The sequence below is a fragment of the Triturus cristatus genome, chromosome 9, assembly GCF_964204655.1.
Source record: "Triturus cristatus chromosome 9, aTriCri1.1, whole genome shotgun sequence".
NCBI classification, from domain to species: Eukaryota; Metazoa; Chordata; class Amphibia; order Caudata; family Salamandridae; genus Triturus; species Triturus cristatus.
In genome coordinates this window covers 950,568,948-950,594,046 of record NC_140592.1, presented here as the reverse complement: position 1 = coordinate 950,594,046, position 25,099 = coordinate 950,568,948, and the positions used below count along the sequence as shown (strand labels likewise).

Genomic DNA, 25,099 nt, shown 5'->3' with positions numbered 1-25,099 from the left:
CTCTTAGGAAGGGGTCAAAGCACAATAAGCTTGAAATTTTTATTAAACGTTTTCTTGCTTGCTGAAATACATGCCCACAAGTACTCAGTTTCTGCTTTTTATAATCTTCCCATTGAATGTACAAAAAAAAGACTTGCTTCTGTTGGCTACTGCTACCTGCAGATTCCTTGCATCATGAATGGATCCAACATTAGACTAGATCTGGAAACTGGAGATAGCTCTCCGTGCTAGCAGTGGATGCTGCAGCTATATCCTAGCTCTGTCACCTCGTAACGTTCAATGTGGACCCGGAGTTGCTCTCTTGATTTTTTTCTCTAGCAACTATTCTTTCCCTAATAGTGTCTGTTCTCATAAAATGTTGCTCCTGCTTCCATCAGGAGTCTTCTTTGGATGTTCTTGACCTGCATTTAGAACATAGTCCTGGGTCCTAGCATTTTTGTTGCTTCATTTTTTGGGAGACCACTGGATAGCATAAAACCTCATTGATCGGTGAGATAGCTGCCTCGCCAAATTCCATTTCAGATCCATGACCCAAAGTGACTCTGGAGAGAATTCCTTTTTATCAGAGTTGTCCTTGATTTGTATATTGATCTGAATGGGGGAACCATCTGTCATCTGGTGTAGTATACGCCACTGAGAGAAGGCATTTTCATCAGAGTTGTCTTCCCTTGACTTATATATTGATCTGAATGGGGACACATCTGTCGTCTGGTGTAGTACACAGCCGCTGGCCCGGTTGTTTGGTGACAGTCTCTTGCCCGACTCGGAACTCAATGTAATCTTCAGATTGGACGTTGGTGCCTAGCTGTGTTCCAGCACCTTTTCAGGGATGACTAGGCCTGGGTCTTAGTGCTTCGGTTCCTTTGCTCGCTATGTCTGCTACTACAGCGCCGGTACATCTCTGTTTGAGATAGCTGTCACGCTTTTACAAATATCAGTATTTTTATTATTATTTTCCAGTGCTGTTGAGTGAGTTTGTGGCTGTTGCAGCTTTGGGTGGTGACCCCACCCAATGGAGGCACTCACCACAGTATTTCTGGCCATGTTTCTCTTTCAGTTCCCACTGGTGCACCTTCAGGTCCCTTGTCCACACCTCTGCCAGCTGCCTGCACCCTAACACCAGTCAACCACATAGGAACTTCTGATGCCTTTTCAGCACTTATAGACCGTGTTCTGCCACTAAACTCCTCACTCATTGTTTCAGCATCGGCACCACTAAAGTTGATTACAGATTTATTGTCTGGGCTTCTGAAGAGCAGGACCATTTTTATTAATGCTGGTAAGTCTGTTGAGGCGGACTTTAGTGGTGAGCATTCTAACAAATTTCCATCTTGCATCAACAATGTGCAGGATTATTTGGTACACTTGGACCTTTCTTTGATCTCCTTACAATTCTTCATTTCTCATTATGCAGGTGGTGTAAGAGAAGTAGATTACCTTTTCTCTCTTTCAGATTCTGTCAGGCTTTCTATTTTGACTTTATATATTGTGTGGTTTTAATTCTATGCCTGAAGCCACCTTGGCTGATCCTCAACTCTTATCAGAAGACTCTCTTTCAATGCTGTCTTATGTATTTTTGCTGAGGCCCTGTAGTGAAATTTGTGCTATCACTTACCGGACAATTATTACATTTCTAGTCCTCCAGCCTTTATGTTGAACTTCTAGTTTGTGGTCTTCTACGCTGTGTTTTGGCTGCAGTTGACCCTTCTTCTTCCCCTTGTTTCGGGTTAGTTTGTCAACACTTCAGTGCTTATTTGAGCCAGTGGTTTCCGGTGCTTGGTACGGACACTTAATTGTTGACACTGGCACTTAATTGTCAATACTGGTCTTATGGCAGCTTCGACATGGTGGTGCAGTTTGTATAAATTAGAGATGAGCAGAACAGCAATTGTTTATCAATTCAGTACGCATTAAAAACAACTAATACCCATTGCTCAAGCTATTTGTATAGCTTTGGGGGCCTGGATAAGGCTGTATTGTCACACTTGTAGAGTGCTGGCTAGTATTAGGTGTGTAGGTACTGTCATTGGCAATGACAGCAGTGGCAATGGCAATGGGTGGTGCAAGCTGCAGAGGTCTCGTGGCTAGAGCACTTGCACTTATTCAGTGGATGATGCTTGTAGCTTGCCCCTCAATGGTTCACTGTTATAGTTGGTCTAGCTGCATTGAGAGTGCACTCACTTGCAGATTGTGCTATTGTCTCTGCACTGGAATTTGCTTTATCCTAGTCTGTTTTGCATGTCTGATGTCCTTTTCATTGTTAATGGCGTTACCCCTCACCCTTCCCCCTGAGCTCTCCCTCTCCACAGGGTCCTAGTCCATGTTGGGTTGGATAAGTAGGTTATGGTGGCATCATCTCTAAGCTAGACTGTGTGAATTATTATTATGGTGTCTGCGGCGCTACATTTATGGCCTTGATCCCAGGTTTTTGGTCGAGGATTTGTTACTGTTGGGGCTTGCTGTCTTCCATGTGACTTCATTGCAACCTGTGGTCTGCTTCATATGCTTCTTGTGCTTTCTATTTGCTGGTTCTTTATACAGGAGACAGTCCACTTCTCACCACTATACTGCAGGGTCCTAGTGGTGATGTCCTTGTTGCATGTTCCCTTCTGTTCCTCTTTCATTTGTCTGTTTACATTCTCATAGGAGTCAGTCATGGAAGGGTAAAGTTATCTGATTGCACTATTTTTTGTACTTACATGTAGAGGGCATGCAGATCGCCTTACAATGTGTTCTCTTCTGCGCCCACCGTCACTAATTTCCAGTACCCTTAACAGGGAATAAACACCCTTTTCAGGCCCTCTGAAGCGTAAGCCTTAATGCTTACTGCTGGGAGTTCATATGCTGTCTTCTTTCTGCACTGGAAGGTTAACTGTTGTTTTGATTATGAGTGGCTGCAATACCAACTCTGTATGTGACCTCTGGACACTTCTAATTTGGTTGTAATTTGATGATGGTGCTTATCCTTCAGTATAATTGTGAGCCTATATAGTGTGTTGCTTAGAATCATGGGATTTGCCTGTGCAGCATGGATGTTTCTGTTAGAGACTGACAACTTTTCCCTATTCCGTCTACATTGCTGATCCTTTGCAGTGTCATATTTCCCTGTTTGTGCATCACTTTTACCTCATCCCCATGTGGAATGCCCCTGTGACTTAGTGTCCCTGTGGAGATTTATGGTTAGTTTTTTTTTTTCTTAGAATGCTGCCTGTGTGTTGTAGCAGGGCGGCTTGTGATGGCTGGAACAATAATCGGTTGCAGAGTGTGGTTGTCTGTCTTTTTAGGTTGAGGTTTGCTAACAACATCTTGGGTACATTCTGAAAACTTCTTTTGGAATACATTCCACCCATTTCTTACCCGTAGCTCTGTGTTTTTTAACTCGCATGTCTATTTTGCTCTATCTTCTATTTGCTGGCTTTAAATGTTTTAGGCTGTACAGCTTCAGTTTGTTCCTCCCATGGAGCATAGCATATTTACTATATTCTTCCACAGTGCTCGATTTCTGTAAACAGGCCTTTAAATGTTGTTCCTATCTTCTCATTCTTGCTGTCCATTCAAAGAGGGGCCAAATGTCAGTCTCTGTCTTCTGAGGGAGCTCGGTGTTTACTTTTCTTTCTCGGATTTCAAAGTGAAAGGATTTATGTGACAATTTTGCTGTGAAATTGAAGGTATTTTTCTAGAACACAGCATAATTCAAATGTCTATAAAAGAACTGTGCAGATATTCCAGAATATATCAGATTTAGTAAAGCCCAAAAGAAGATAATTTTTTGTGATTCTGAAGTGTGGTGGAAACAAATATTTAATACGATCAGAACAAATCTATACATAAGTTGATGACATTTCCACGCATCGTTTGTGAGCTGTATACTTTTATCAGTAAAAATAAAGTCTTCATATGTAATGGCCATTACAGTTGAAAATGTGTTGATGCTAATGATAGTGTGTTACGACACAACATGCATACTCCACACTACGCCACTCCACTCTGTGCACCTTCATTGTACGCCACGCTTTGCCACCCTACGACACTCCACTCCATTTTACGACACTCCACTCCACTCGACGACACTCCACTCTCCTCTACTCTACTACACAACATGTCACTCCACTCTACGACATGCCACTCCGCGCCAATCCAATCTAAGACACTCTGACATGCCACTTCACTCTATGCCCCTCAGCTCTACTGCACTCTACTCCGCTCTACGGCACTCTCTTCCACTCTGTGACACACTGTGCAACTCCCTGAATGCCACCCCACGCCACTTTACATTACTCTACTCTGACACACTGCTCCACTCTACTCCCCTACACCACTCTACTCCCCTACACCATTCCCCTCTACTCCACTACACCACTCCACTCTACGCCACTCTATCCATTGAACGCCACTCCACAACACTCTACTCCCACTTGCCATTCGATGCCACTTTACTCCAATCTGCTTCGCTCCATGACACTTTATGCTACTCTGCTAAACTCTACTCCACGCCCTCCACTCTACTCTATCCATGACACTGTATTCCACTCCACTCTGCGCACCTCCACTCTGCAACAATCTTTGCCGCTCCATTCTGACACTTCACTCTATGCTACGCCATTCTACTTCACTCCATGATACTTTACTCTGCTTCAACGCCGCTCTGCTCAACGCCGCTCTGCTCTACTCTACGCTACTCCATTTTACTCCACTCTGCTCCACGACACTCTATGGCCACTCCATGCTACTACATAACACTCTATGCTGCTCCATGACGCTCTATGCCACTCCCTCATCGCCACTTTACTTCAATCTACTCTGACTCACTACTCCACTACTCCACTACATCACTCCACGCCACTCTGCTGCACCACTCTAAGACACTCCAGTCTGACACTGTACTCCACTCTATGCCACTTCACTAAACTCGGCTCCACACCACTCTGACAAGCTACTCCTCTCTATGCCACTCTACTCTACAACAGTCTATTCCACTATACTCAACTCCCTATATACCACTGTACTCCAATCTGCGTAGCTCCAGCACACTCTGCTACACCACGGCACTCTACAACACTCTATACCACTCCACTCTACTCCACTCTGTGGCACTCTATGCCACTCCACTCTGACACTCTACGCCATTCTACAACACTCTACACCATTCTACAACACTCTACACCCCTTTATTCCACACCACGTCACTCCAAGACAGTTTACGCCATGAACCTCCACTGTACTCTACTACACGCCACTCAACACCACTCCACAACACTCTATACCACTCATTTCTGACACACTACTCTATGCATCTCACTCTACTCCACTGTACATGGCTCCCTCTATGCCACTACATTCCACTTTACTCCATTCTTTGCCACTCCACTCTACAAACCTCTACACCTCTCCACTATACACCCCTCCACTCTGCTCGACTCTGCTCCCTCCTCAACACTCTATGCTACTCCACTCTGCTTGAATCTACTCCCTCCACAACAATCTACACTACTCCGCGAAACCGTACACCACTCAACGCCACTCCACGTCACTCTGCACCACTCTACTTTTGATCCTGATTCTTCTACAAGCAAGTTTGTGGAGTGGCATAGAGTGTCATGGAGTGGTGTCGAGTGTTGTGGAGTGGCGTTGAGTGTTGTTAAGAGGTGTAGAGTGCTATGCCACTCTGTAACACTCTACATCACTCCCTGACATACTCTTCGAAACTACACAAACTTGCTTGTAGGAGTATCAGGAATTAAAATGTATTTCCAGTTTTAGCTGAAATTCGTTTTTGTTGGCCTTAGGACTGTCTGCTAACCAATGCTAAAGTACTTTCCTAATACCTAGAACATTGTAAAATTGGCTTATACCTGATTGGCATATTTAATTTACTTACAAGTCCCTAGTAAAATGGTATACCATATACACAGGGCCTGTAAATTAAATGCTATTAGTGGCCCTGCAGCACTTATTGTGCCACCCACTTAAAACATGTTCCAAGTCTGCCATTGTAGTCTGAATGCAGGTTTAAACTGCCAAATCCACTTGGCAATATAGCCTCTTTGCCGAGCTTTACATTCTCCTTTTATTACGTATACGTCACCCCTAAGATTGGCACTAGGTAGCCCATAGGGCAGGATGCATTATAATTAAAATGGTTGGACATGTCCTGCATTGAAAAACTCCTAAATGTGTTTTTACACTACTGTGAGGCCTACCTCTTCCATAGAATAATATTAAGTTGCCCTATTACATTTAATAAGTGCTAATGTATGTATGTAGGTTCATTTTTAAAACCTGATGTTCACACACAAAGGTACCACTTGCTTTGAAATAATGTGCATTGTCTTTTTAATATGTCATGGTGCTATTGTGCAGTTTTATTGTCTACTTTTATGGATGTTAAAATGCATCTGAATAAAGTTGAATTGAATTGCTAACTTTTGATTGACAACATGTTTTGTGTCTGAGAAATTGCAATTGAAAATCCACTTTAATGGTAAAGCCGGTTTTTGAGTTACAATTTCTAAAATGCTACTTTTAGAAAGATTACAAACACAAAAAGGAATCCAGTTTAAAAACGGCCCTACCTGATCCCGGTCCAATTTGGGCCTATCCCCTTTTGTTATTGCACTTTTAGAAAGATGGCATTTTCCTGCCCAAACTTTTCTAATATGCTACTTTTAGAAAGATGGCATTTTCCTGCCCTAACTATTTGCGTTGACCCATAGTCGCGGTATGAGCTCGGGATTCTGTTTCTTCCTCACTGGTACCCATTTTAGCTGTGCGCTGCTGAAGAATCAAATTTGGAACATACTGCAGCCCCCCAGAACAGTAGGAGATCTTCACCTCTACAATTGAAGTTTGGATGCAGGGAGCCCAACCTGGACACATTACTTTGGACCTCCTTGCTGTGATACATTTACAGGTTCGGCAATGAATTTTGTCTCCTCAAACAGAGTTCATTAGTTATTTTGGGAACACCACCAGTCATCTTCCCTGGGGATTTGTAGTTTTATTATGTATCCCTTGTTCTCCTTCACATAATCCTCTCGTCTTGTTTTATGTTCTGAAACATACTCCTTTCATGCTCACCACTTGATCCTGATCTCCATGCCTGCCACCCAGTTTATTAATCACTATCCCCTATGTATAGATTTTGGGGCTGAGTAGATGGTTTTAAGTGATGCAGAGGTGAGGGGTTCCTCCATCTGTACACATTTATGCAGATCAAGTTAGGGTTTAACAAATTGTACATGAGTGGAAAATGCTTACGGTAAGGGAGAGGTTGGAATGCAAAATCACAATAGTTCACTGGTGTGATAAAACTGATGGGTAGATTGATTGTTCATAACATTCATGAGGCACTCAATACCTCAGTGCGATCTTTGGCCCCATTGTGTTCAGTTGAGAGAGTTAATTGACCTGAACATTCATTCTATATTGGTCATGGCTAAATTTGTTGTAATATTTTGGTACTTTAAAGGCTTAAGTGGTGTAGTCCAGAGATAAAGGATATGGGCACATTTACTTGTCTGATGACCCCAGAGGTAATATTACAGGAGACCAGCTTGCTTATGGCTAAGGTGAAGTTCATTTTTGGTTTTCTTTTTTTTCCTCTTCCTCTCAAGGGAAGATGCACTTTTGGTCTCTCTGTCCAGGAACACAAAGTGATTTCTGTTAAGGCAGGAATATACACAAATTTAGCTTCTATGGCTGGTGCATTTTCAGGTAATCTTACTCTGCTACGATGCTCTTACTTTCCCAGTATCAACAAGAAATATTTTTTTGTGGGTTAAGCGCGAGTGCTCAGGGAGTACAATGAGTATGCCACTTCCTTGCTTGTTGAGTTGAACCAATTTTACATAGTTTAGTTGAAAAGTAGTTCTCAAACCAGTACACACTACCTCAGTGGTGTTGTTAATGGTTATGGGTCAGAGGAACTTGATCTATGACTGAAGCATCATATTATGAACATAATCCTGGGTTCTCCTTTTATTCTTAAATTTTATTCACACATATGTCACAGAAGGAGTGCTGGTGGCTCACAGGGGATTTAGCCTTCTACAACCAGTTGGCCTCTCAGGAGAGGACTCTGACTGACAGATCACATAGAGAGGAAATGTGCAGAGCCATCATTGATTTTGTGATGTCAACAAAGGCACATAACTAGAAACTGTGTTTCAGGTCATTAAGGACTATTAGAGTTGTTAGAGAAGAGGTAGGTAATTTTGGGTTTAACAAGATTCATACAAAGAGATTCAGATTAGCAGGTGAGGGTGAATACTGAATAAGTTGTAGAATCACTGAATCTGGCTGCCTTGGATGAAGTCAACAACCTAGAAGAAGAAATAGGCTACTGGGCATTGAAGATGCTTGTTAGGCAGTACTAAATCTGGGAAAACGGCGAGACCAGTGGAATTTTGCTAAACATGGTTTGGAGAGTGATATGTACCTACGCTTATCAATGGAGATCCCCACATCTACATTTTGGCACTCTTATGCTTCCTGTGAAACCGTGCAATGCCCTTATTGAATAGTTAACTACCCTAGGTTGGGTGTCTGCATTAAATTTAAGGGCTTATTACAGTGTTGCTTAACTGCAATACACTATCAATTATTCGGCAAACAGCAGCCAGGCCAAAGGACTTTGGTAACCTTTGTTGTTACGCATTCCTTCCAGTCTCTTCTACTGCTTTTATCTGAGGGTCTTCGATTGCTTTCACACTCATTTGAACACGCTATATCCTTTTGGGCCAGCAAGTTAATATCCTCCATATATTTTCATGTACATTACTTAGCTGTTCTTCTTGGGTGTGCTTTTATACTAGAGGGTACTGAGATTGAGGAACCACCCAAGAACAACTACTGGCACGATTATCCTATCAAAGGTGTATGATCAGTGTCCGTTCTTTGGACCTTTTAAGTTTTGCAAAAAGTGGTAATCCGCTTTAGTGAATTTGGGTTAAGGCACCCAGCTAATCTCTGTGCTGCACAAAGCCTGTATTTCCATAGATGTCAACACAGTGGGTAAACAGAGGAATATGGTAACTCTGCTGAAAGACTCTCCCATTCAACCAGGATTTGCTCATCCAGCATGAAAACTTCTGAGAGGGCCGATTTAAGTTAATTCATTATAAATGTGTACTTGGGACTTGCACATCCCTCCTTAATATGCACACATTAAATATAAAGCGATCTGTAAAAAATATCTGAGGTATGATTAAGCAGGGTTTTTTATTCACATTTGGTTGTACCTTTGTTTAGATCAGTGTTATGGAATACACTGTTACAGTTTCTAATGTCTCTACTTGGACTGTAGCCCCCCTGCTGAAGCTTTGTCTTTTAGAGTGTCCTGATTTAAAAAGTGCAATAGGCGTACGTAACAAGTTTGTGTTATTGAACATTGTCCTGGCAGAGTAGAGTTTAGCAATGTAATGGAAATCTAGCTAGGTTTCAGTCTGCGCCTGTGAACTCTTGACTTGCAGAAATGGGTCCCAGCAGAGAACAGGCCAAGTGAAACCCAGTCTGATAACCTATGACCTGGCTAAACTTTTAAGCCCTTGTTCTGGGGTAGAGGATGTGGCCTTATGGCTAGAGCGGTCGACCTTGAAACTGGACAGGGACGCTCAATATCCTAATTCTGGGCCAATCACTTAATCTCCCCGTGCCTAACAAAAATAAAATGATTGTGTCCTTCTGTAACGTAACTGGTGCCAATGTAAAGCGCTCTGATACCTCTGGGTCAAGTTGGCGCTACATATAAAACAAAAACGTTATTGTTTCCGGTGTTTTGAATACTTGAATTTGGTTTGAAAACATGTTGTTTACTCTCTCATTAATACTGGTCATTAATGCTAGATATTGCAAACGCATGGCATTGTTTAAGCTCATCCTTCTCTCTGTGACGTACTGCTCCTGCAGATGGACTTGATTTAAACTCCCTGAACACTAACGCCCTTCAGCAGTTAAAACAATGTATGAAATACCTGTTCTGGTTGTATCATCTATTTGGAATATGGTCACTGGCAATTAGTCTTTTTGTATATTGGATAAGTAGATATAAAATTATATATCATACAGTGTCAGAAGTTTTTGTTTTTACAGAATTCTGCCTTGAGTAGCTTCTTTCAGCCACAGACTAAATACAAATGTTTCCTTTCCATATTTTTGGGAAATTACATGTATGAAATGCTTTGAATACTCATCTCCTCAAGCTTAAACAATGTATTGAAAGTTGTTTTCAATATCTCATCTAGCCACAGATTCTTGAGTATGTAATTTGTCATGTAATGCAATTGTTTTATGTTTTGCTGTACGTTTTGAGAAAATCAATAGTTGTTTTCAAACGTTTCTTTTGTAAAAATAAAACCATTTTTTTTTTTTGTTGATAAAACTAAAAAGAAAATTATAGAACCTTACGGCAGTTTTAACCAGTTTTCGAAATCTGTGTGAAGCTAGCTTGATAGACACCTGATGGTTAAGAAACCTTCATGGTTAAGTCTCCTTACTCCCACTTCTTCGGCTGAGAGAAGAGCATTGTGGCAATTTCATATACAGTCTTTATCAGTACTGTTAAGGGTTTGGACAGGTGTGAAAGAAAATCTGTTAGGAAACCTATGATCTACTTTTCTCAATTTAAGGTGTAGATAACTTCATGCAGACCAAGTTCAATGTTTGTGTTTGTCAGATAACATTAATGGGCATCATTCAGTCTCCTTTATTTATTGTTTTCCTAAACCCTTATGCAAACCTGTTGTTAACAACATTGTCTCCAGAAAACCAAAATCAATCTCCAAAGTGTAATGATGCAATATGTACAATCAAATTCTATCATGTTTGTCAGGAATTATTCTGTTGATGATTTTGCTTATGTCTAAAGTGATCATAATCCTTCATTGTTTAAAGTTCATGTTAACAAAGAATTAATGTCATAGAAATGTCATCTACACTAATTATGTAGTTACCCTGCTTTATAAATTGCCTGTTTTTAGAGCATTGCAACTCACAGCTTTGGATTTATCTTTTTGTTGTTTTTTGGTTTAGGTATATATTCGATTAGACCAGCCAGTAACAGCTCTGCAGCTTTTTAAGCAGGGGTTAGATCGATTTCCTGGAGAAGTAAGCCTTCTTTGTGGCATTGCCCGCATATACGAGGTGAGATTTGTAGTGCATAGGCTTTCATGTATTGTAAAGAGGTGTGGCAAGAAAGGTATTTGCGTATTGCACTGTCACACCTTGGTAAGCATTCTTGAATGTTGCAGTTTCCACTACTGAAGTGATTACGTCCGAAATAGTTATACCATGTTGAATTATAAATGTTTGTTAGGGCAACTAAACCCATAATTTTCATACAACCCAGAAACGTTCCACACTCCACAGTTGTTTGTTTTTCAAACCACATTGTTGTTCTGCTAATTAGATAAGAGATTAATAAGTTGTGCTTGTATGAGGCAAAAACGTTTGCCATTGCCGACAGCAAACAACTCTCAATATCTTTGTTTTGTAATATGTGGTCTAGGCATTTGTGGGTGCATGTGGTGTTCCCGAGCAGTTCTGCACGCCACTAAATAATAGATCAACTGATTTTTATTAGTTTACCTGGGAATTGTCAATTATTCACATCTTTGCATTTTGGCAGCTATTAATTTCTTTTTCTCTTATTTGTTTTCTATTTTCAAATAAACAATTCTCAACATGTTTAGGGGCTTTTTTACCCTTCATCATGAGAAATATTTCTTTAAAAAGAATGTTTAAGTTAAATGGAGAATCTATTTGATAAAAGACATTTTCAGAATGCAGGGTATTAACAATTCAACAAAAAATATACATGCTTTTTTTATGCTAAAAAAAGTCTTGAAAATATAATTATTTAAGTAAATAAATGTTCATTGTTTGTAACTTTTTGATTTTTGTCAAACTGCTTTATACCTAATTTGTTACCCTCTTATAAGTTATGTTGTTAATACTGTAATCAGTTCCAACTTTGAACATTAAATGTGTTAGGGTAGTGATCAGATGTATTAATTAAAGATAGCGTCCAAATGCAATAAATATAATCTTATATCACGCCATCTTTTGTGGATCAAGTTTGTGCAGATTAAATATTTAGCAAGAGAAGCTTGCTGTTGGAGAAGCAGAACATACAGTATTTAACTTCCCTGTGATATCCTAAAGCTAAAGAAGATTTGACAATAAGCATCCAGTTTTCTTGGATTAGGACTGGAATGTAATTCTGCGTAACATATAATACTCTGCCCTAGCTGTCCAGAGGAGACTTTTAAAGTAATTTTCGAGTCATTTTATCCTCTTATTAGTTATATCACTTTGAATATTTACTATTTATCATGTAGAATTGTTTTATTATTTACATACATGTGGCATCCAAAAGTATGTTCAACTAGGATACATGGTCCAATAGATCCATAAACCTCAAACCTCTTAGGCTGACGGCCAACAGATTGTTCCCTTGTGCGTAGATTCTAAGCAGTTGACTTGGTACTGGCCAAAAGAAGAGTCACTAAGAGTTGGGGGAGTTGCCCATCTTTAACCATTAGTACTTGAATGCATGACTGGGTTTATTGTGATAAGATATCAGATGCATATAAAGCTTCATGCCCTAGTATCTGATGGCCGCTGTGGACAAGTCTATCATATAGAGATGACCAGCCGTGTGACTAATGGTTACTGTAAAGGGCATCCTTTCTTACAACAGCAGAAGATGTTGCTGTATTGCTTGAATGGGATTTACAGAATTGATTACTGAGCATACTGCTATGATTTATTATCTGTCAGTGACCTGATGCTGATATGCAGCTCCAGTCTTGATGTGCTCTCTGCTTGTCGAGTTGCGAAGTGTCTTCATGTTGTAACTGAACAATGTTGTACTATACGTTTATCAATTGTCAGTCATCTGTCATGTCGGCAATCAGTATCATGCTGTTAGGTTTTCATAAAGTGTACTGTTCTTTTGTTTTCAATAGAGTTATACTAAAACCTTAATTACAAGTTTTAAAAAAAGGTTGTTCCTCAACATAAAAATAAAACATTAACTGTGCCTTTTTTATTACCTGCAAAACAGGAAATGAATGATTTTCCCTCAGCATCAGAATACTACAAGGATGTACTAAAACAGGACAATACTCATGTGGAAGCCATTGCATGCATCGGAAGCAACTACTTTTACTCAGACCAACCGGAGATAGCACTGAGATTCTACAGGTTAGCATTAGACTAATAAAAATTCTGCATTTTTTTCTAGGTGCAAATATGTTTAATTAGGGTTGCCAAATGAGAAGCAATAATGTCGATAAGTGATTCAAACAATGTAAGTGTATGTTGAGCATCTTAAGAATCCAAACATAAAAACGTCTGGTTTTGTACAGAATTAATTGTTTCTCTCATTTACATAGTTTTGATTTGCATGTTTACCTTGTTATTTTTTTATCAAATATCATCTGATTAGATATTATAATATCAATATGGCAAACACAACAATAATGGACTGGGATATGGTATGTAAAATTGGTTAAACAAGACAAATATGCAAGTGCTATACATGAGATGTGCAGTTTAGCTGTTACATCATGTAAATGTGGCTTCTCCATTATGGAATTTTCTCTGATTTTCAATTTATATCCAGGGCAGTCTCCATTGTAGAAAAGGAGATAGTTCTAGCTGAACGAAGACTATCCCGGGACTCTATGGGCCTGACACACAAGCGCTCATCTTTGGGCACCCTCGCCCTAGCCCCTAGCCCAGTAAATGTACCACCTACACCACTTGTGGTAGTCGACTCACCGGTCACTGTCGAGAGGGTGAGTCGGATTAGGGTAAGCTCTGAAACGGTAACGACCATTGCACCAGACATTGCTCATGACTCAACACATTTTAACCTACTCGACTCATGCAATCCCTTGCTGGGGGTCCAATACGACGACCCTGAATCTGAGATTAACAACGCCCAAAGCCCTCTTGTTACATCTAACAAGGCTTTACACCTTCCCTTTACAGCTGCACCTACCGAAGTTGGTACCTCCTTAGTAGCGGCTTTAGCGACTGTTCCATCTGGGAAACCAGTTTCAGGTTCTGCAGTACCCAGGAAAAGAAAGCGCCCTGTTAGCCCTTACAGGGGGGGTCCTCTAAAACCACGTAGTAAATTAAGCAGGCACAACGCGACCAAAGGGGGTATCTCTAAAACAACTAATGCTCATACTAGAGTCTCACTACCCAGGGGCCTGGTTTGTCCGCTAGGCACACCTGTCCCGCCAGCGTCTCCTGGCACCACCCCAGTTCCTCAGGTAGCGCACACTGATACTGTCCTCCGACCTCTAGACGTTGAGGGCCTACTTAGGTCTGTGGTGATGCCCCTTGCAGACAAGATTGATTGTCTCACACGGAAATTAGCCACCCTTGAGCAATCAATGTTGGATAACTTCTATGCTGTGAAATCACTGGTTAAATTCTACTCCAAGAGGCAGGGAGAAGACAACGGAGGGTCAAGGTGTGGTACAGTAATACCAGTAACACTAGTACCCTCGGAGTCAATGTCTTGCCATACAGTACCTATACCTGGGAAGGCCCCACAGTTACTGCAACCAAATACAGGTATCAGTCCTGCTCCACAAACTTCTAATCTTATACCTAGTCTGGGCCCCCCAAGGAAAAAATCAAATAGTCAAGCAGCAAAGACCTCCAAAGTTAAAGTTAATTTTGCCCCTAACCCAGAGGATATAGCGTCAACCTCCAAGGTAGCTGAAAATACGCCAACCGTGCCGAATGGAAATATAATTGTACCTATTTCCATTTCCGGCAGTCAGGTTGTGCCTAAACCTCTAGCTAAACCCCCAGTTAAATTACCACCGGGCAGGACAAAAATTAGCACACCCAATGCTAGCCTCCCCCCTGGGTGCCAACCGTATGTGGTAATCCTCACGGGGGTCCCGGAGCTTGAAGAGGGTTCTTGCGAGTTGTACTCTGATCTCAAACACAAGACCCTGTCCTGGCTCAGATTAAATAGACCTCTCCCAGGGCATATTGATGGTAGGATAGCCCATGTCCGCCGTGTGGGGTGGATTGGAAATAGACGCAAGGACTTAACCGGGGACTGCGTGCTAATTAACTTCAGTGATCCCAGAGCAGCAGGTATGATCTGCAGTCAGCAGTCGCCACACAATTTTTGCGACATACAAACCAGGGACTTGGGGTATTTCTATCGTCCCCCTCCGTTATCTGGGTTTGAGAAGCCTTTGCCGGATGAGGGCAGAGGTGCATGGTATCCTCACTATCCAACCTTGGATGCCAGAGTAAGGGCAAGGACGCCGACTCAAGCGGCTCCACCCCAAGGATGGGGTTGGTGACTCGATAATCAAGTTGCATTAAACGCCCCTCCACCCAAGGCAAATGGGTTGTACACAGCAGTGAGTGTCCCCTCGTCACTAGTTACCCCCCACACGTTCCAGCCAACGTCCTTCACCACCATCTCCTCTCCTTCAGGCAGTCGATCTGAGTCTACTGAGCTCATGGAAGGAGTAGAATACTCGGGGTCCCCGAGCAGGGTTGCTGGATGTGCAGGGCCACTGATTCGTCCTATCCTGAAGGCTATCAGTTGGAATGTGGCAGGCCTGAATAACAAGTTGGACGCCCCGGACTGGGTGGCGCTTACAGAGCCCCACGCCGTCTGTGCCTTTCAAGAAACGTGGTGCGTGGAACCAAGGCACAGAGTAGGATATGCTTCCTTCTCTGTCCCGGCAGGTATACCAGTATCAGGAAGAGGGCCCCCATTTGGAGGTCTTTTAGTCTGGGTCGATATAACATTAGGTTGGCGAGTGTATCACCATCCCCAAAAATCACCAGATTTGATGTGGCTCACTGTAATATGTCCAAATAAAGTTGAGCAGCTGGAGATTTTTAACATTTATACACGAGGGGCTTCTGGGAGGGCCTCGTCACCAACCCTCCTGGCTCTAGAAGCAGCCCTGGGGGAGTGTCGTGGCGACTCATTAATTTTGGTGATGGGGGATCTTAACTGCACATTCGAGCCTTTGATGGCCGACGAATCCTTGGACCTGTTTGACGAAGATTCGAGGAGAGGCGTTCCGCCCCTCGATCTTCCAATTGTCAAAAGGTGGACACCCAGAATCGTCCAACTGAATTCCCTTACATGTGAGTTTGGCTTGAGAGCAGCAAACGGGAGAACACGGTCAGACCCAGAGGGTGCACATACGTATAATAGGGTGGGTCACTCATCTAGGATAGATTATATCCTCTTAAACTTTTCCTTGTGGGCCCACTTGGAGGATATGATAGTCTTGCCTTCCTTGGAAAGTGATCACAATGCACTCTCATTATCCCTAATACATTGGTGGAGGGCCAGTGGCTTACTAATTGGAGCTCCTGCGGCACTCGAGCAGAGGTCATTGGGGGGGGTGGTCCCTTCCAATTGTCTCAGACGTTTAAAATGGGACAAAGTGGCCATTGATGAAGAAAAACTATCTTGCATCAGAGCCGTTATTGCCGCAGCCTCTGAAACCCTGGAAAACCAACCTCCTAGCCCGCATAAGACAGCAGCCATGTTCAGTGAGGTTTCGACAGCGATAGGGGACTTGTTCCTGGCCAAACCAAATCCCAAGGTAAACAAAAACCATGTTAAGCGACAGGGCAAATTAGGCTGGTACTCACAGGCGTGCCGCGCTGGAAAAAGAGCTCTAATCATGGCAGTAAAGAGTGGTGATGCCCTAGCAATAGCTGCTAAACGTAAGTCCTACAAATCCACAATTAATATAGCCAGGAGAGACTGGGAAGACACCTTCTGGCAGGAGCTTCGCGCAGCAAGCATAGAAAAAAATGCAAAAGGTTTTTGGGACCTGTTACGAAAAAAACATAGACCCCTGGATACCGTCATTACATGCAATATAACCGAGGACCAGTGGCACTCACACTTCTCGAAGCTGTATACTGCACCTGCTGCAGAAGCGATGGTCTTCCCTTTACCTCAGATTCTTCAAGGTGCCGGCAACTATGAGGAGAGTTTATTTTCCAGGAAAGAGGCTGAAATTGCCATAAAATCCCTGGTTCCTCGCAAAGCAGCTGGACCTGATGGCCTACCTGGCGATCTTATCCGCATGGACATAAGCGAATGGGCTATGATGATTGCCTCGCTATTGAACGCAGTCATGGCAGGCGCCCCCCTCCCTGCTTCTTGGATGGCAGCTGAGGTGGTTCCCCTGCACAAGAAAGGTTCAAGAGATGACCCAGCTAATTATAGACCGATTAGCTTAATAGACTGTTCCCAAAAAGTGGCGGGCAAGGTCCTCTTATCTAGGGTCCAGCAGTGGGCTGACGAGAATAAGATACTCTCGGATTTTCAGGCTGGGTTCAGATCCGGGACAGGGACGATAGAACAATCGCTAAGGCTACTTATGATCTACTGGAAGGTCGTCACAATTGGAAAGGGTACCTTATATCTGGCCTTCATCGACCTCCGCACGGCCTTCGATTTGGTGCCTAGAAACAACTTGTGGAAAGTGTTGTGCGACCTGGGTATGCCACCCTACTTGCTTCATTTGATCATGAGATTCCACGAAAATAACTATGCCCAAATACGTTGGGGGTCAAATGGTCAAAAGACCTCAAGAATAGAGGTGAACAGAGGTGTACGACAAGGTTGCGTACTTGCCCCAACCCTGTTCTCCTTATACGTAAATGGAGTGGTGGATTTTTTGACTCAGTCTCCAGCAGATGCACCCCGTCTGGCAGGTCGCCTAATTCCTACCTTACTCTTTGCCGACGATACTTTACTTTTGTCAAAATCTCCGATGGGCCTCCAGCAGCTTCTTTCTGGATTTGACACCTTCTGTAAGCAGCGAGGCCTTTGTATTAATACAGACAAAACTAAGTATCTCATTTTGAATCCCCCACACAAGCTTGGCCCCCCTCCAACATTGGGGCACGTTGCTCTAGAAAGAACTAAAACGTTTGACTATCTGGGCATTCGCTTGGTGGATACAATGAAATGGGACTGCCACTTGACCAAAATGTTGTTGAGCTTAAAAAGAGTGACTGGGGCCCTGTTGAAAGAACAGAGAGCAGCATCTACAAGACCAATAGCGGCAGTAATGGATATTTACTCCGCCAGAGGAGTAAGTGCAGCACTTTACGGGGCGGAGCTCTGGGGGATGTCAAATATGAAAGTGCTAACTCGAGCTGAGAATGCCTTCCAGAGAAGCCTAATGTCTCTCGGTCCCTCTGTTCCCATTTTACCCCTGCAATTGGACATGGGTTGCCGGGCGATTGAAGATCAAGCAAAACTACGCCCCCTGTTACTGTGGGCCCGCATCTGGAGAGTGCCAGAGCTCTCAAGTTATGCGGATGGCCTACGGGAGATAATTAATTGCCCCGGCTGGGCAAAAATAAAATGGCTAAGGGACGTCAAGGCTCTATTTATAAATCTGGGGCTGGAAGAAGCATGGCACCAACAGTCGGCCCCGCCCAAATCCATGCTAAAACAAATTTATTGGACATGGGTGGCAAGTAAAAGGAATTCTTCCTCAACGATCTGCAAATCCACCAGAAATTTTGTGGAGCATAAAGATGTCCCTATCAGAGAACTGTACCTGGACATTGTTACTGCCCCATGGGATAGATCTCTGTATTTCAAATTCAGAATAGGTCTTCTCCCGGTTATGGAACTCACATGCCACTGGAAAATACCACACCAGACTGCGCCATGGTGTCCATTTTGCCCTCAGCGTTATGAATCTGTCCCCCATCTGTTATTCGAGTGCCCCGCCTATAAGGTTCCCCGAATGAAATGGTTAAAACCGATGTGCCTTACTTTGGGCACTAGACATTGTAACGTGGCATTACGAATTTTACTTACAGACACTCGCCCATTCTTCGCATGCGCCACCTCGAAGTATTTAGGTTGGGCATGGCGAATACGGTCAAAAAGACTTAGGCAAATTGTTTAATCATGATTTTAATTCTTTTAGCTAATTTAAATAATTTTCCTTTTAGACAAATGTAGAAAAAATGTTGAATTTTAGAATATCTAGGGTTTTTTATGTTTTCTATTTAGTAAATGCTCTAAATGACCTTTAATGTATGTACGCTTTTTAAGATATTTTATGTCGAAATAAAGCCTATTTGACTTTGACTTTGATATATATTGAATCTCTCCACTTCAGTATAGGATACTTGGAGAGGTTTACAACAGATGCTTCTCACAAACTAGCAATGCAAATTGAATTTTGTGAATTTACCTGTATTTTAAACGTTGACTAAAAATATCCAGTTCAATTAAGACAGCAAAAAGCTGCACAAAGCATTAAAACACTATTCCCTTTTAAAAGAGGGGGAAATTAAAGAAAAGTGAGCAGTATGCATGAGTGGCTGAGTTACAAAAGAAATAACTACATTGTGCCTTTAAGGATATTGGCTGACCAGTCTGTCCCAGAAAGCCAATTCATCTTGAATCTCTTACGCAGCTTAATAACTTTGTACTAATCCCTATCGATGTTGAGTTATTCTGTACAAATCCCACGGAGTAGGGCAGATAATACATGAATTTACCGAAGATTATTTTGATGGAAATACAAGATTATCAGAAGTAAGATCACCTTCTCTATTATGAGATTTTCGCCACGATTTAGCAGCAAGTCCCACCACTACCTGTGTGAATTAGAATAGCAAGAGCAAAGCTGAGACCAATGCTGATACTATAATATTCTACCCAGATAATTTCACAGAGAAGCGTGGCCCACTTGGACTTCCATACTGGAATCATAATATATACTGTCAAGTGTGGTGTTAACGAGCCGTCGACCAATGTGGCCACTTGAGGGAAAGACTCTGTCAATGTAATCTGCTCTTTTGTTCCTCAGAGTTTAATCAGCGTACCCAGAGCTGCTGATGTAATGGAGACGGAGTATTGTGACTTAGACACTGGGGAGGGAGGCGCAGTGAGTAAGATCTGGAAGCTGACATTTGAATGAAGTTGAAAAGGGGTAAAGGAGCTGCTACTACAATGCTACTGGCTCCCTCTGTCACCATTGTTTCTGGATGTTCGTGACAGCTCAATTGAGACAAAGATGAAGGGCCTCAGAAGTTTAAAATTACCACTGAGTGGCGCGCAAGATACCGGGACACAACTGGGTGCTGTTGGACGTACCAGAAGTGGTGGTGGGCCTCATGACTCGACTTGTAAATTGGAGATGATGATGATGAGAGCTAGGATGGACATCTGCTTACCTGGCTAAAGAGCAAAATTGAGCAGACGGCCTGAAATATGAAAGTGTAACAATGGCTTGCTCTCTTCAACTTTGATGAGCTTACTAGACACCTGGTGGGTCTGGAGTACTATGGGTTTGCAGGAAACTATACAGGCAGAACCTCTGTTCGCTTAACATATCTATCCTCAGGTTCTGTGCGTAACTGGGTTACCCCATTGTTATTAACGAGGAAACTTTACAAGCAGCACAGTATCTAGTGCGGAGAAACCAGAATGTACATTGATTGTGACACATCTCTGGGATTTCAAGCCAACTTACTGAAAGTCACTATATCACAGCCTCCGTGACCCCTTGGGCTGCCAGCCAAGAACTTAGAATATGTGGAAAGGAGATTCTCAAACCAGTAAAGTTCCCATTTGAGCCCAGGTAGTAGTTGCACGCTCTGGACCGAGATGCAGACTATGCAAGCAGATGGACTGTAAGGACATCAGTCAGAACATGGAGAGGTTGACGTGAAGTCACTACTGATAGATATGCAGAAGAATCTGCATACTAGTGAATGAAAAATATACATCTTGTCTATCAGAATGGGCGATTTGTAGGAGAGACTTGATAGTAGGTGGCCCGAAAGTGAGGATGATATGAGGGCACACAATGAGAAGCTTGTAAAAATGAAGATGGTCCTGCATATTTTACAAGCAAGGAATGAGTACTTTGAAGCGAGAAGCACTTAGAGGTAAGGATATCTGCTTACAAGGGATTCCGAAGTCTACCAACATTGGGAACATGGAGTTGTTTATGTAGAGCTTTAGGCACTTTTTGTTGTGGAGCGGGAGCATCACACACTGACACCACGTCTGGTTCCTGGACCCTCTCACCTCCCAATGTCCATACTGGCATATATCCTGAATTATTGAAACAAGGATGTGATCTGGCACATGGTCAGAGAAAAGGAGCAGATGTATAAAAACATGACCTTTTCATTCTTCCTTGACTTCACATCAGCAGTTGAGGAAGCCAGATCCATATTCATCCCAGTGAAGAAGAAACTACAGTAGCGAGAGTATGCCATGCTGTATCCGTCAGAACTAAAAATTATCTGTGATGGTAATGTACACAATTATCCTAAATCCTCAAAGACCTTCCTGCGATCAAAGAAGAATACCAGCTCAACCCTGAAAATGGGAGACTTGGCGGAAATCTTCGTTTGATCGAGGGGAGGCTAGAATTGGATGATGGGCCAAATGTTGCAAATACATAACTTTGATTGATCTGCCAAATAGATAACCGGTATTTCCAAATGCTTTCCTGCTGTTCTTTGGTTAGTAACTGCGGATAATCCTGAAGCACATATGTTTTCCATGCTGTGTTTACTGTTTGAATGTGTATCTGGTGACTTGTGCAATACTTAAAGGGGCTAAATGGGCAAATACTGTAAGCAATGAGTGTTTAGAAATGTGCCACTAAGTTGATACACGCCCAGCTGTGTTTAAGGCAAGTATACTTTTTCAACCTCAATTGATGGGTCTAAATATGTCCCTAGCAAATTATTGTGGGATTGTTAATTGAACATTGCAACTATATTTTTGGGGATCTGAGAGTAATTTGTGGTTGAGTGACTGCACCGGGTCAAGCCGATGTGAAAGTAAAGAGCAGAGGAGGCTGGCTCTACTGCCCTGAAGTGAGTTTTGCAAACATTTGTGCCTTTTTCACGTTGCTGGTGGAGTTGGGCATACTCATTAATAGTTGGGGATCTCAGTGTGGGTGGGGATTGGACTGCACATTGAATTTTTCTAACATGGGAAAGATAATTGTTAAGATGTGATTAGACATATGCAGGCAGAGACATACTCTGTTCTGCACCATTGGTAGCGCAGGAGGTGCAGAGCTTTCTAGTTTGCCTAGCTCTGAGTCTTTGAATAACTCAACAAGATGCCTTCTATATCTCTAAATAATGACAGGAATGCTAGAAACATTGCTGCCTCTTCAATAGACCTGATGTTGGAGTCGATTTTTGGTAAAAGAGACTCATTGTGCCCCAGGTCTAGACAAGATATTTGCCATTCAGTGAAAGTCAGATTAATACTTTGCAACCTATAACACATAGTCACAGGGTACTGCAATACTGGCTGATACCCTGAAGTATTACATAAGGGCACTGAAAGCTGAAGATAACACGCTTAAAGCCCGGTTAAAAGAAACCCTAGCCAGCCCCGGGAATCCATGGCACCGTCAAATTGTAAAAGCCATAAGAACGCTACATATTGACGAAACATCACTAACTGCAGACTCTATTCCATACACAGCCTGGAAAAGGATTATCAACAAGTAGGTTAGACAAATTTCCTATCAGATGGACATTCGGGTCCTAAAAACGTCAACTATCCTGCTGCCCTTGAATGACTCATACCTTCTTGGGGTACCTCAACCTTACTTCCTTGATAGTCTGAAAGCAGTGGCCTGCAAAAACATAATGTTTATGCATCTCCTAGTTCTGCGCTCCACTGCTTTCAACCGATGGGCTCCAACCAATGAGGAGGGGGTTGCAGACTGTGTAATTACAGGTCTGAATCATGGCTGCATCTTCTGTGTTGTTGTCCCGCCCTTGACGCTCCCAGAAGACTTGTCTTAAAACCCTTATATCTAAAAAGGGGCATCAGTACATGTTGGGAGGCATCTGCTCTCTGCTTTACTTCCCCAGATATTCATGTGCTTGCAAGGTCTGGGAAATATGTGAGACTCTTGGACAATCTGCTTTCTCCCCCTCCTGCCCCTGCCCTACCAGCTCCTCCTCCCCAAAAACTTATCACAGACTATTTCAGCACTTTGCCCTAGTGTCTCTGCACTAAAGCATTTTATCCTTGGTTTTAGAAGCTTGTCACGTAATTACAACAGTAACTACTAGACTGCCTCACCAGTAATATGTGTATGAATTGAAATTTGATGGTCTGCTTCGCTTTGTTTTTCAATGTGGTTACAGTGCTGCGATGATATTTTATTGCAATGGTTTTAATTAACTGTGCTAATTTAATAAACTAAAACTACTGCAATACTGATGCACTGAAGAATAACATTTTACCATTTATACACACTATTGGATGGGCAGGACTGCTTGTAAATATTGCCTGTTACATTAGAAGACACACACATTACATTTATTAATACACGCAGACTTAACCCCTTCGACGCGCATGACGGAGCGGTTCCGTCATGCACGTCGGTTGCGCTGTGCGCATGACGGAACCGCTCCGTCATGGCCCCGCCCGCGCACGGAACCTTCAGCGTGGTGCGGAAATCCACGCCGCGCTGAAGGGGTTAATCTAAATGACGCTGATTGTTTTTTATAAAGTATCTGATACATGTGTGTGTACTAGACTGAAGAAAACAATATGTGTTGGGAATGTTAACCAGAATTGGATCTTCTGAAATGTAGAACAACCACAATATCGTTGATGGGCCTCATTGACATCAAAGGTCTCATTGAGATCCAAAATAATTGCTGGGTGTATGGATACTGAGACACCCCAAAGACAAGAATACCCATTCTACAGTCCATGATGCCTTGTCTTAACTACTGGCTGTGATTTGGGATGTTTGTACATAGACATGTGAGAAGAGTGTATTGCCTTGTACGTTTTCTGATATGGCGATGCACGAGATACAGTTTCATACAAGTGGAACATATAAAGGATAATGGCGGATTTGGTCTTAGACCATTTTAGACACGTTTTTTCCAGTGAGATACTCTTGGCTATTAAACAGTATTTTGTCTGAATGCTCGGTGCCTGGATTATAGTACACTATGCAGTTCCAAGCAATCTGGAGTACTTCGTTCAATTTGGGACCCGTTAAACAAGATAGAATGAGAAATTGGAAAAATGCACAAACAAGAGACACTGCAGGGTATAGAACCTACAAAGGTAGAATTCAATGAAACTGAATTGTGAAGTCAAGTTTATGAATGAAGACATCTTATCTTAGAGGGGGATTGGCAGGGCAGCACATGAGACCCACAGTTTAGGCCTCAGTAGTGAGCCAGAGTTATAGTTGAAATAGTTGCAGAAAATGGATACCAAACCTATTCCAAAAACGTTTGCTAACTGCTGTAGCAGGATTTGCTCTGCCAGAAGTGAAAGTAGTAAGGCCAAGATAACTGCACTCTTAAAAGAGATTACAGTGGTGTGGCTATTGAATATATATAGGTCTGTCCAACCCCATTATGGAACCTGATATTTGTAATTCTATTAAAGCCATGTCTAATGGGATATCACTGGGCCATGTTGATTTAACAGATTAATTTTATAAAGAATTTGCACATTTTTTAGCTCCACATTTGCTTCATATGTTTGAGGAGACAAGGGTAAGAGGGGTGCTGCCCTCCACTTTGTTAGCCGCAGTCATTGTTACCGTTCTGAAAATGTTTAAATCTGCAACTAGGTGTACGTCATACAGGCCTCTGTCTTAATTTAATATGGACACAAACATTGTAGCAAGAGTTATAGCAGCAAGACTTCTCCCTTACATGAATAGCTTAAAGTTACCATATCAGGTGAGATTCATTCCAGCATGGTCAGCTGCAATTAATATATGCACCTTTATTGTTTTAATGTGCTAAATAAATCACAGAGTTCGGTGCGTGGCCATATTTCTAGTAATGGAAAAAACATTTCATTCCCTGGAATGAAAGTTCCTGCTCAGAGTGCTTGAGAACTGAAGCCTAGGGAGGATAACAATAAAAACTACTATACTCACTGCCAGCTAAAGATTAATAATTAATTGTCCTCTACTTTATCACAAGAGAGCCACAACAGGGGTGTCCATTATTTGCATTGCTTTTAGCCCCTTCTTTTGAGCCCATAGAGCTAGATGTGAAGAAGAATCCTTGT

General features: G+C 42.3%; 1 protein-coding gene across 2 annotated transcripts in view; it reads left to right on the top strand.

Annotated features, from left to right (window-relative positions):
* The window catches only part of TTC8 (tetratricopeptide repeat domain 8), a 357,649-nt gene that overhangs the window by 213,928 nt on the left and 118,622 nt on the right, over positions 1 to 25,099 (top strand). For both annotated transcript variants that reach the window (XM_085626573.1, XM_085626572.1), the window contains 2 exons: positions 11,029 to 11,139; positions 13,064 to 13,203. In XM_085626573.1, coding sequence (XP_085482699.1) covers positions 11,029 to 11,139; positions 13,064 to 13,203 — 251 coding nt within the window. The remainder of the gene's footprint in view (positions 1 to 11,028; positions 11,140 to 13,063; positions 13,204 to 25,099) is intronic.